At 31.3% G+C, this 12,238-nt stretch overlaps 1 protein-coding gene across 1 annotated transcript in view; it reads left to right on the plus strand.

The window, feature by feature from the left end:
* The window catches only part of LOC106457626 (1-phosphatidylinositol 4,5-bisphosphate phosphodiesterase-like), a 96,666-nt gene that overhangs the window by 7,327 nt on the left and 77,101 nt on the right, over positions 1-12,238 (plus strand). Inside the window, exons 2-3 of the mRNA XM_013917061.1 lie at positions 1,242-1,328; positions 8,987-9,046. Of these exons, the coding sequence (XP_013772515.1) occupies positions 1,242-1,328; positions 8,987-9,046 (147 nt within the window). The remainder of the gene's footprint in view (positions 1-1,241; positions 1,329-8,986; positions 9,047-12,238) is intronic.

Raw genomic sequence — 12,238 nt, forward strand, 5'->3', positions numbered from 1 at the left:
TTTGTTTACATTTTTATAATTTTTATATAGTAAAGGGAAGATACTGTTGGGTATCTGCTTGTTTGTTAATTTCGGGTAGAAATTCATTCCGAGAAACATTTAGTACACAGTAATTCCACAGTCAGTACGTTTCTCGTCACTTTAATCTAAACAACTTTTATAATACAAGCTATAAATCACAGTGATTCACAATCTCATTAATTTCACTCTCTATGAGTGCAAAACACACACTAGCTCGAAACAGAATCGTAAATTACCGGAAACTCACTGTGACTACTGTTCGCTTAACCATCCCCTGGCTTTTCTCTGCCAGGCTTATATACCGACAAAGAGCCGTCTCGATCACACTCGATCTTTCCCGATAATTCGAGAAACTCGGTCACGCATGCGCTAGCAGAGTCACGTGACTTCCGCTGTCGTAACAATACTTTCAGGTACTTGCATAAAGCTATAAAAAAGATATCTCAACCAGCTTTCTCAAATTTTCAACTGTTAGACTAACAGGAAGACACCTAGTCAACAAGAAACACAGCTAGTTTTGAACTACTTCAAACAGAATAGTGGAATTTGACCTTCACCTTTATAATGCGCTAACAGCCTCAAAGTACGATTTTGTGGCAACTGGACAAGAGCGATGAACCCTCAAATTCACATTTCAGTTCGCTAACCATTCAGCCATGTTTGGTTCTAGGAATAGAATGATTATTTCATGTAACCCATTATTGGACCATTTTGTCAATTGTTCATATATTTTGAGAGGTTATCTTTCTGAAGGTAAAAAACACACCAACAATTTAGTATTAAAAGTTAAATTTTAGCATAAGAAAGTAAGCGAAAAAAGGTCCTCCTGTGGTTCAGCGATAAGCTTTATGGCTTATAACGCTAAAATTCAAGGTTCTACCTTCGTAGCGAACACAAGTAGTTTTCTGATTATATCTTATAAAAATAGAATTATATTAGTCCCTGAGAAAAAAAAATCATATATATATATATATATAACATAGATATGACTCGAAAAATATATTAAAGCTGTGCTAAACATCTGAATACTGATTATGGTGTATATTTACTATGTACTGTGTAGATTTCACATACGGTCTATTCCTAAAACATATATGATGTAACGTGAGTAGCTACAATAGTTATGCAACGTCAGGTTTACACAACAATAATCTTTCTCACTTTGCTACCCTGCTTGTTAATCATGAAACTATCAGCTATTATTTGTTTAATTTTTCTAGGAGAAAGAACAGATTGAGTATGAACCAAAAGCTCTCTTTAAGGTGGACGAATGTGGATTTTTTATTTACTGGAAGAGTGAAGGACATGTAAGTATTGTTAGAGTTTGCAACAACTTCCGCAAACAAAACTTCTAGCAAACACAAACTAAAATGTTTTAGATGCCTTTGGCAGTTCGGGGTAAAAGGCTCTTGCATTTTATAAAATTGAAAATATCACGACACAAGTGTCTACTCATTTTACTGTACTGTTACAAGTAATTCTATCCAGTGGTTTCGTTCGTTTTAGCTTTTTGATGATCTAGAAAAGAAATAATATTAAATCCGAGAAAAGGAAGATAATTTAGGTTATATTTACTCGCTGCTGAGATGTCTCTAAGTGCTATACGAAACTTTCATTCTAAACCAATATAAAATCTTTTATGTAAATTATGATATTTAGTCAACATAATTACATATACGCTTCTACAATGGAATGTTATTATATTTATTTAGATTGTCGCTTGATGGAGCAAAATTGCAGTGAATGATTTTATCAAGATTATGTTGAATGTATACATAAAATGTCTATAGAAGAAAGTAACAAAAAGAGTAATCGAAGAGTGAGGAATTAATTTTTTAAAGTTCCAGTAATTATAACATTTATAATCTAATAGATATTTTACGAAACCGCAGTAATTCTCATATTTCGTTTTCGAAAAAGTTGCCCAGAAAGCCTCTGTCCTAGGGCAGCCATGATTCAATGGATTCCCAATACGTGGGCATCACGAGAGTACTTCACAGAACTGTAACTTTGTGAGAGCACAATGCTCACCATGGACAAACACTAAATAATACAATAACGCAAACATCCGAAATCGCAGAATAAATAAAACCCTTTAGAATATCTGTTAAAACACTGCAACATTACACGAATGTGTCAAAAAAAAAATAATTATACAATGAATACTATTGCCATTAAAATTTAAGAATGCAATACTGAAAACTTGACAACATGGACAGATTGGTATTAAAAGACCAGCCTGGGCAATATCACATGCAGCATACTGGCAAAACAATTAAAATCAATTTATAAGAAAATGTCAAATGCACTGGACAAATGCCAGGTGTTCCAATGAGACAATCCTCCTCTGCTTGACAACACAAAACAGAAGGCATTACAAGTTACCTTATAATATAATACTGAACTTAATATAATCCAATGTAACAATATTATTTAATGTTAATTAAAATTTAGTATCAAGAGCAATGCACAGAAATTGTTGGCATAAATAAAAAGCTTCAGTGATAACAGGCAAATATAACATAGAATTACAAATACAAACTAGTTACATTATATTCTATGAAATACATTCTACATATATTGTATTAAATACAATAAAATAGACTACTAACAATATATATGAACTTAAACTGCTATTACATTAAACAAAACCTTGAAAATTCATATTTAAACAGGCTACACTTGCATCAGTACCCAGGCACATTAATAAAAATCAGTACAGGTGACTACTACTTCTCAAAATAAAGAATTACAAACAATGCATTACAATAAGTTTAAACTAAATTACTAGTAGAATAAATTCAAACTTACACAAAACAAAATTAGATATAACAGGCTTACACAAATAATTAATTCTGGTTACCAGTAAAGAAAATGAAACATGAATAAATGTTATGTGGTACACTGTGTCTGAATCATGTAAATAAAAAAGTTGTAATTCTTAACCTGAACAGAAACTTATGTACAATGGCTAGTTCAGAGATCCCAAAATTCAAAAAATAATTGTCTGTAATTTTGAACTACTAGCCACATGGAAAGTAGCCAGCCAACAGCAGTTGCCACCACAAAAGATTTTTCAGTGAGCTATATACATAACTGTGCTTTGTCCAGCTCTTCAAATTGAATAGTGGAACTGACTGTCATTTTTATAATATAATCATAGCTGAAAATTGGAGAGTGTTCAGCAGCACTTGGATATTTTAATTCACAGCCTGACACACTTTCATAGCCATCCAGACTGTAGAAGGTACAGCTATTCTAGCTTCTGGTATTTTTTCTAACCAGTATCTGCTCAATCCTTCTTTCTTTATCTCATTGTATATTGCCAGGAAAGTATTTGTGGTGTCTTCCTCTATAGCATCTAGGTGGTAATTATTGATAATATTGCTATCATTTCTGTCTCATTCTTCATTTTAATATTTTTTCAGAGCCCCAGTCCAGCCATTGCACTAGAGCTTCACCAGTGAAATACAGTCTTAGCTTATCTATGTATCTCGCATGTTTCCTTATACTACATGACCAGTGACTGCTTAACAGTAGCCAGATCTACTCACTACATTTGAACTGTCTCTCCTTTACCCTTTAATCATAAACTTGTTTCTGTTATATGACCCCTTTTGCCTATATTCCTTCAGATAATATGGCCCTCAACTACTCCACATAAATTTGGTGCTTAATTTCTGCTGGATATTTCCAGATCTCAGATCTGGAACCTAATTTGGATAATTTTTTAATGTAAAGGTAGAACCATTTTAATCAATTGTAAGATTGCCTTAGTTACATTATATTTGACTGACATGTTTAAATTGTTATATGCCCAAAATTTCCCCCCATCCAATCATCAAGAATCAGGTACAGTGTTTTTTGTTTGCTTTTTCTGAAATTTAGCACTACATATTTCTGTAGACACTGTAGAATGTTTGCAGTATGTAAGGATCAAAAATTACCTGCATAGGTCACTGTAAATTTCTGTTGTCCTGAGTGTTGTAGTGATATATTGTGAGGAGTCATCCTAGTAAGTTGGGCCAAGGTTTACATATTTTGCAAGAAACTGTATCACAGTTTCAGTGAGACAAAGAATGAGGATAACATTGTGAAATGTGCATCTTCACCATCTGTAATACCTTATACAAACTCAGCTAAAATAAATATACTCTGGATCGGCACTTCCTACAAATCAACATGTGTTTGCCAACTGGTGAAAAATTCAATTACATTTTATTGTTGCTTGTCATGCATAATGTTATATATCCATTCAAATTAGTCTTGTAACTTGTCATTCAACGAGCTATGATTCTTTCCAGTTGTTTAAAATTTATCAGCCACTTAAATGATGCATCTCCATCTTTATAGTGAACACTAATCCATACAGGTAGTATGTACAAAGGTTGAATATGTTGTATTAAAACAAGTTGCATGCTTTCCATAATCTATCTAGTATACAGGGACAAAAATCTCACAGTGTCCATTTCATCAGTCTAATCACACAGAAATCCAAAGATGCTGCTGGTGACTTGAATGGTATATTTTCATATGGAATAATATGAATACTTGTTTCATTCTCCAATTTCTTAAAGTATGCAATGTTTGAACTGATATATCATAAAAGCTAGCAACTTGTGTACACAACTCATGTAACTTTTCCAGATAAAGATCCTTACTGATTATGTTTTGTATTATTGCCTGGGACATGTGTATGATTGTTCTGGCTAACTTTTATATTCGTGCATTCTTACCTGTTGCAAAACCCAGAACTTTGTTTACCACAACTGAGATATGACTTGTTGTAAGACTCTTTCTAGATGGTCCTGACACCCAAGTTGATCCATAATCCTTTATCTTCCAATGCCATTGAGTACATGGGAAATTCTAAATCGTCAGAATTCTAAATCCTTGATCTAAACACATTTTTATTATCTGAGTGTGTATATATATATATATATGTGTGTGTGTGTGTGTGTGTGTGTGTTGAAATATGTATATATTTCTGTCCAAATTTAATTATGATCATGTTTGAGGCTGAGAAAACATGCCATCATATATGAAAAAGAACAATACCATTCTTCTCAAGATTCACATGCCATCTATGACTGATGGATTCTCTTTCTACAAAACAAAGGATGTTTTATCCCTAGGGTATCACCTGACTTGCCAATATAAAATATCATTGTATTAATCTATATAGTATATGTTTGACATTACAGCAGTCCTTTCCATGAGAAAGTGTATGTAACACCCTAGCTGAATGCCATAGTGTTGTGAGTAACTAAGGTGAAAGAAATTTAGTGGCTCCCTTGACTGACTGATACATACAAAATATGTGCAGAAATTTTTCAATTTTTTTATATTAAAAAGAAGGCAGGAAAAACATTTGCATGCCTGCATACCACATACCTGTTTAATCTAAAATCACAAAAATTGTTAAATTAGTGGAAATAAGTTTTCTGTATTATCTTTTGCTGCTGAAATTAAATAGTTAAAATACTGAGAATCTAAATTTTTTTTTTTTTAAATTGGACACATTTTGGTTGTTGTTTGTTATTAAGCACAAAGCTACACAAAGGGCTATCTGTGCTCTGCCCACCATTGGTATTGAAACCCGGTTTCTAGCGTTGTAAGTCCGCAGACATACCGCTGTACCACTGGGTGGCACACATTTTGGAGAAGAGCTAGTAGAATGGTTCTGGGTATGTCAGGGTTATTTTATGGAGATAGTTTAAGAAGAGAGTCCTTGTTCAAAGTTAATATTTTCTGAGAGATTGATCAGATAAAGACCTCTGATAACTGTGCAGTAATCTAAATAGAATAGGATGAGAGGATACAATTAAGTTTAAGATCTGAAAGGGCATAAAGCTAGATTTTGATTGAGACAGTTTTATTAACAGGATTATTTGCATATGGAATGAGCTATCCTTCACAAGAAAAATAAAAGATAGGCTTAAATTTTACTTTTTTCTCAGAGATGGGTATGCATAGATAGGCTCAAAGGACCAAACATTCCATTGTTGCCTGTATGTTTTATATATATATATATATATTGCGTCTCTGTTCGTTTGTTAATTTCCCATAAAAATTCTTTCCGAAGAACTTCAGCGATACAAGTCCTTTCTTAAATAAAACTAGTTTATTCTTTCTGAATACAACTTTGCAATACACTTAATTTCCACAGTCACTTTAACTTAAACACACGCTATAATTCACAAGGATTCACGCACTATACTTATGACTTGACTTGATTATCTGTCTTTATATCTCCCTATCTGCTATTATCTATGCCGTCATTTCTTCTTTCCACTTTATTTGCCGGCTTATATACTAAAATAGAGGGCACCTGGAAAAGACTAGAGTTTCCAGGAAAAGTAATGATCCTTCTAGAAACTCATGACGTGTTACCAGCGTCACATGACTACAGCTGTCGTAACAATATATAACTTATCCCATGAAACATTAAATACATTTCTTGACTAATAAAGCTACAGAAAGTAACATCAATTGAATTTAACACAACCTCAACTAGATTTAGAATGTTAAAAAATAAAACTTATAAAAATTTTAACAACAGGAAAAATATACTATAGGAGAATAATATAGGTAGTGTTTTGATACTATAAAGTTAGGGTACCAAGAGACAAATCAATGCATTGTACTCATTAAGTAAGTACAATTAATGCACAGTGAACCCTCATTAGTCCAGGTATTTACAAACTGGATTATTCACAATAAGGATGATTTTTTATCAAGACAAATTTTCTCAACAAGATATTTAATCTATAATCCTTATATTCACATTTCAACTCCGAGCAGCTATTTCATACAACAAATATGCATTTTCTATTTCTGTGTGATTTAATAATCTGTACTTGACTCCATTAGAGTCAAGTAGGGGTACATCAGAACAGGAAATGAGCTATAATTAATGACCTTAAAATATCTGCATTCAGAACATATATCAGTTTACAATAAGATTTTGTGGAACGACCTTAATAGTAATGATGTACATATAAACTATGTTATGTTGAGACACAGTGCTCCAACATGTAGATGCTTACAAATATCAGCTTCAATAAAATGTGATGTTTGCTTATATGAGAAGGCAATACATGTACTCTATATTTTGTTTTTTATAAGTAAGTCATTTGTTTCAACAAAACGATGACTTATATAAAGATAATGACGTAATATGCTTCTTTGATTATTATTGATGATATGAAATAATAAATTGCTATACATACAGTTAGTTTTATTTACCAGTTGCATGCCCACCATTACAACTTTTTCATCCTTACATTTATCAATTGATAACATGTTATTACAAGCCTGTCCATATTTTGTAAAGTGACTGATTGAACTATCTATTGAACTAAATAATAAATCGCTCTATATACAGTTAGTTTTATTTACCAGTTGCATGCCCACCATTACAACTTTTTCACTTTTACATTTATCAATTGATAACATGGTATTACAAGCCTGTCCATATTTTTTAAAGTGACTGATTGAACTATCCACATGTCTTGATAACCCAAAAATATTACTTCATTACAAATGCATTTAAATAAGTGATATTTCATTATATATATATATATATATATATATATATGAGGCTGCAGTCTCAAGGGCCTGTGGAACGACTCGTGAAAGGTCCATTTGTGAAATATATAAAATTAATACTTTTTTGTTCTCACGTGCCCATCTGATGTTACTCAGTCTCATCATGTAAGATACACAAGAATAACAAGACACCACCTAATACACAGTTGCAACTCCTGAAAGGTTCGACCACCTATGAACAGAGCTGGCATGGAAACCTTAGTAGTCAACAACTTGAGTCCCTATACTCCCCATACATACTACCATAATGTTACACAAAACAATCAGAAATATAGTTTTATTTTGTTTTATTATCAATTAGCATATCCCTTTACTTTAGCAACATTGTTAAGGTTAAGCTGTGGCTGAGAGCAAAATATTCTTGGCTTAGGACATTCAAAAACTTACATCTACAACTGATAATAATGAAATATTAAATTAGCTAAATTCTTTATTGGGTTAATTTTATTTCTAAACTATATAGGTAACTTGTGTTTATTAGAAAGTATAACTGATATGCAATATTGAGCCCTTTGATTTTAATTGGCTCTACAAACTTTTAGTCCCCCCCAAAAGATACATTGTAAGAAAAATTTAGAATAAATCAGTCAGTGTTTTGTAGTTTATCCATTTCTACACTTCTAATTGTGTTTCTTTTTTATAGTTTAATAATTTAGAACTTTATAATAATTTTAATATTATTTAGACAAAATGTACTGATCTAGCCTGACTTAGGTTTAAAAGATTAAAAAATGAAAAACATATACAAGTTGCAGATAGTTAAGAAATAAGTCCTAATCCTAATAATCTGGTTTCTCCAGTATATTTTGAAAGGCAGTATATAGCTAGGATATAAGACAGTACTTAAAATAAAGAACTAGTGTTTGTGTTCCACAAGTCAGGTAACCTCTGTTCTTTCTTTGTTACTTTCATTAGCAGTGTTCTTTAGGATGTTTAATATATTTGTTTTTATTATTTTTTATTCTTATTATAGTGGTTATTTTGCATTATTAGCTTATTATATTAATATATGACTAACCTGAATCTCTTAAACTGGTCGAACTTTGTATGATATTATTGGATTCACAACTGAAAATATTAACAGCAAGGATACCCAAATGATGAAACATTTTAATCCATATGGATAAGTAATATAAGAAAAGTAAATCATTACCAGATTATTTTTTGTTTTTGATGAGTAGCTTGCAGTAATCAGAAGTTAATATTAATGTATACAAACATATTATTGGTGCAGTTTTGGAATAATACATGAACTTCAACAAAGGAATCTATATTTCTGCTGGGTTGTTTAATACAATTTAAAATATGCTGAGAATCGTACTAATACATTTTTTTTCTCTCTCTCTCAACTTAGGATGGCCAAGTTCTGGAATTATCTCAGGTTAATGACATTCGAGCTGGAGGTGTGCCAAAGGTTTGATTTTCATGTTTATTGCTGTATTATGACATTGTAAGGCCTGAACAGTGCACTCTAAAGACTTCACTAGATTTTCATAAATTGACAAATGATTCACAGATTTGCAGAAAAATTAAGATACGTTAGTTTTATTTTTTTCACCATCTGAAGTGATTTGTCTGGTGGTGAGTCATTGTAATTTCTATTCCAGTAGACTTTTTTTGACAGGGTGTTGGTGATAGTGGATGTCAGTGATTTACAAGAGTTTAAGAGCTAGGGAAAAGATGATATCCCCAAAAAAAGAAAGATTACATTTAAATTTGTACTTTTGCCCAGTAGAGAGCTTATGAGGACAGTTTGAAGGACCAATGGTACTATGCTGCTCTTAATGTTATGTCCTTTTGTAACATAAGTAGTTCATTTCGGATTTTTTTAAACACCTTTCCTAGTAACAGAGAATTTGTCCTTGGATTTGTTTTTGTTGCACTTCTTAACAATATCTAATCATTCAAGCAGCCTCGCCAGAAGAGAGTTGTAGTGTAGCCTTCTTGCCATGAGTAAAAGCTTTGTGACATAATCAAAGCTAAGCTCAAACAGTAAAAATATGTATTATATTGATATGTATTAAAAGCATAAGAGGAAACCTGTCATATATATTAATTACCAATTCTCAAAGGTATTTTCATAATTTGCTAACAACTGTATGTGCATTTAATTACACAGTTGTTCTTAAATGTGGTTTCACAATTTCACCATTTTTTTAGAGTCCAACAAATCCATTTAGTTTGTTATAACACAATCACAGTTTTAAAAGAGGCCTAATTTTTTATATCTTAACATGTGGATGAAAATTAAGAAAGTATATGATCCTTCAGTTTTCTTCCTGCACACCCATCCTTAATAGATAGTAAATACATAAACTCAACCTTTATTTTTCAGGAGATTATTTATTTTCCTTTTAAAGTTTTGTAAAGTGCTGACCTCTATTACTACCATTGCCAACTCAATCCATAAATCATTTATTCTTTTATAAAAATAAAAGTGTCATAACTGGAGCTTTGCCTGCCTTTTATAAAACTTAAGTGTTAGTCTTCAGATCTGACTGTCTTCAAAATATAGCACAAAGAAATCAGGGGCCTTTATCCTATTGATACCCCATGTAATCTTGCAAACTTCAATAGAATCACATCTTACCTTTCATTTCTCAAGAGAAAATGAATTAACAAGATTTTAATCTATCCCTATAACACAAACTTTCTGTTCCCCGATTCACCAAAGGGAAATCTTGCCTTATTAATTAATTTTTTTTGTAAGGATGTCACTTGTTATCTGGATGATTGAATGGATTTGGACTTGGTGTACTTAGATTGTCAATAAGCTTTTGGTAAGGTGCACACAAAACATTTGCTAGAAAAATCACATTGGTAGGGTTGAGAGAAGACTAAGTAATTGGATTGTATGGTGTTTGGATGGAAGAAAGCAAAAGTTTGTTGTTAATGGAGTCCAGTAAAACTGAACTCTTGTTATTAGTGGAGTGTTTTGGAGTGACAGTGCTGAGGGCTTTTGCCTTTTATTACTTACACTAATGATATTGATAGTGGCATAGTAAGTTTAAGTTTGTTTAGGACATTAAACTGCTGGCTATTTATAGCTGTATTGAGAATGGATCAGTAGGTAAGTTTGTAACAACTAATTTACTTTACACCAAGAATAATCAAAACATTAATATTAGGAGACTTAAGAAAACAACTTTCATACAAATATACTCACAAGTTGTAAATGCCAGTTACAGACTTTTACAAAAAACATCACTTACTTTCAGTCTTCATCAAAATAACCTTGACCAAAGAATTTTGGGGAAAAAAAATATAAGCAAAAAACACAACTTTGTATATTATTACTAGATATAGTTAATAATACTTTGTAACTCTTTGATTAACTATAATTCACAACATTTATATGCTCTAACCAATTTTCAGGGAATATCTTATCTTAAATCTCTACATTCTCAAGCACTGGACTTACAAGTTTTATTTGTTACAAGACAACAAGATTACAATTCAATGCAAGACAGTTATTGGCTGTTGACGAAACATCTCATTAAGTTATCACTAAGCGCAGTAGTGCTTAGTATGTATCTGTAGGGATGGGCCAGAAAGAAAATGGCCTTCGCATATTATGTAGTGCTCATCATAGTCTCAAAATCTCTCTTAAGAGACTTTTATAAACACCTAACTTAGATTTTCAAGGTTTTCAAAAGCTATTAAGACCTTCAGTTTAGCCAGAAAAACATCATTAAAGTAGAGAACCAGCAAGTAGTGTAACAGTCAACAGCTAGAATACCATCCTGGCTGTACTAATAAAATATAAATACATAGAGCACACCTTATCTCATACGTCATTGGTATGCATTAGCTTTTAAAATTATTTGATTAATATCTGAATTGTAACAATTGATGTACCTTTTAAGGACACCTTCTCTCATCATTAATCAAAACTTTAGTTGAATGTCATTCCTACATAAATTTACTACTTGATATCCAAATTCTGTACTAGCTTACATATATATAGTTTTCACTACATCTCTACAAGTTTTCATTTGAGGAAGTTTATAAGTGCACTAGACTTGGCTTACATAAAAATTAAAAATAATGATTTTGACAAGCTAGAGACTACAGTAAAAAAAACAAGGTGACCAAACTCACGTTTACAAAGTGACATTATATATATATATATATATTTATTTATTTATGTTACAAAGCAACAAACTATAGTTTTTACAACTATTACAAAAAACAGTTTGTAACACACTGCAAGGCAGTTATATTCTTAATATTTAAAGTATATATCTGTATGTGAAAAATATATTAACATATGGTTGCAAAACTCAGTATTATAATTTTCATCCATTAAAGGTTGTAGTAATATTTAAGTGATGTATAGATATGGCAAAAATTGGGAATATCTTGATTTATAATATAATTCTGGATAACATTTTGTAATTAAAACTTTTATGAAACATTTAACTTAATTTTGATGTTTAAAGAAATGGGATAATGAGCTAACTTAAAATAAAATATAAGATTTGAAACCAATTTTTTGCATAACTAAATAAAATTTATTTTTAGGTATTTAAGATGTTTCAGTTAATCTTTAGTTTTGTTTCCTTTTCATAAAATTCAAATATAATGTTTTAATCTGAAGTAAATA

This window comes from Limulus polyphemus, unplaced genomic scaffold (assembly GCF_000517525.1).
Source record: "Limulus polyphemus unplaced genomic scaffold, Limulus_polyphemus-2.1.2 Scaffold353, whole genome shotgun sequence".
NCBI classification, from domain to species: domain Eukaryota; kingdom Metazoa; phylum Arthropoda; class Merostomata; order Xiphosura; family Limulidae; genus Limulus; species Limulus polyphemus.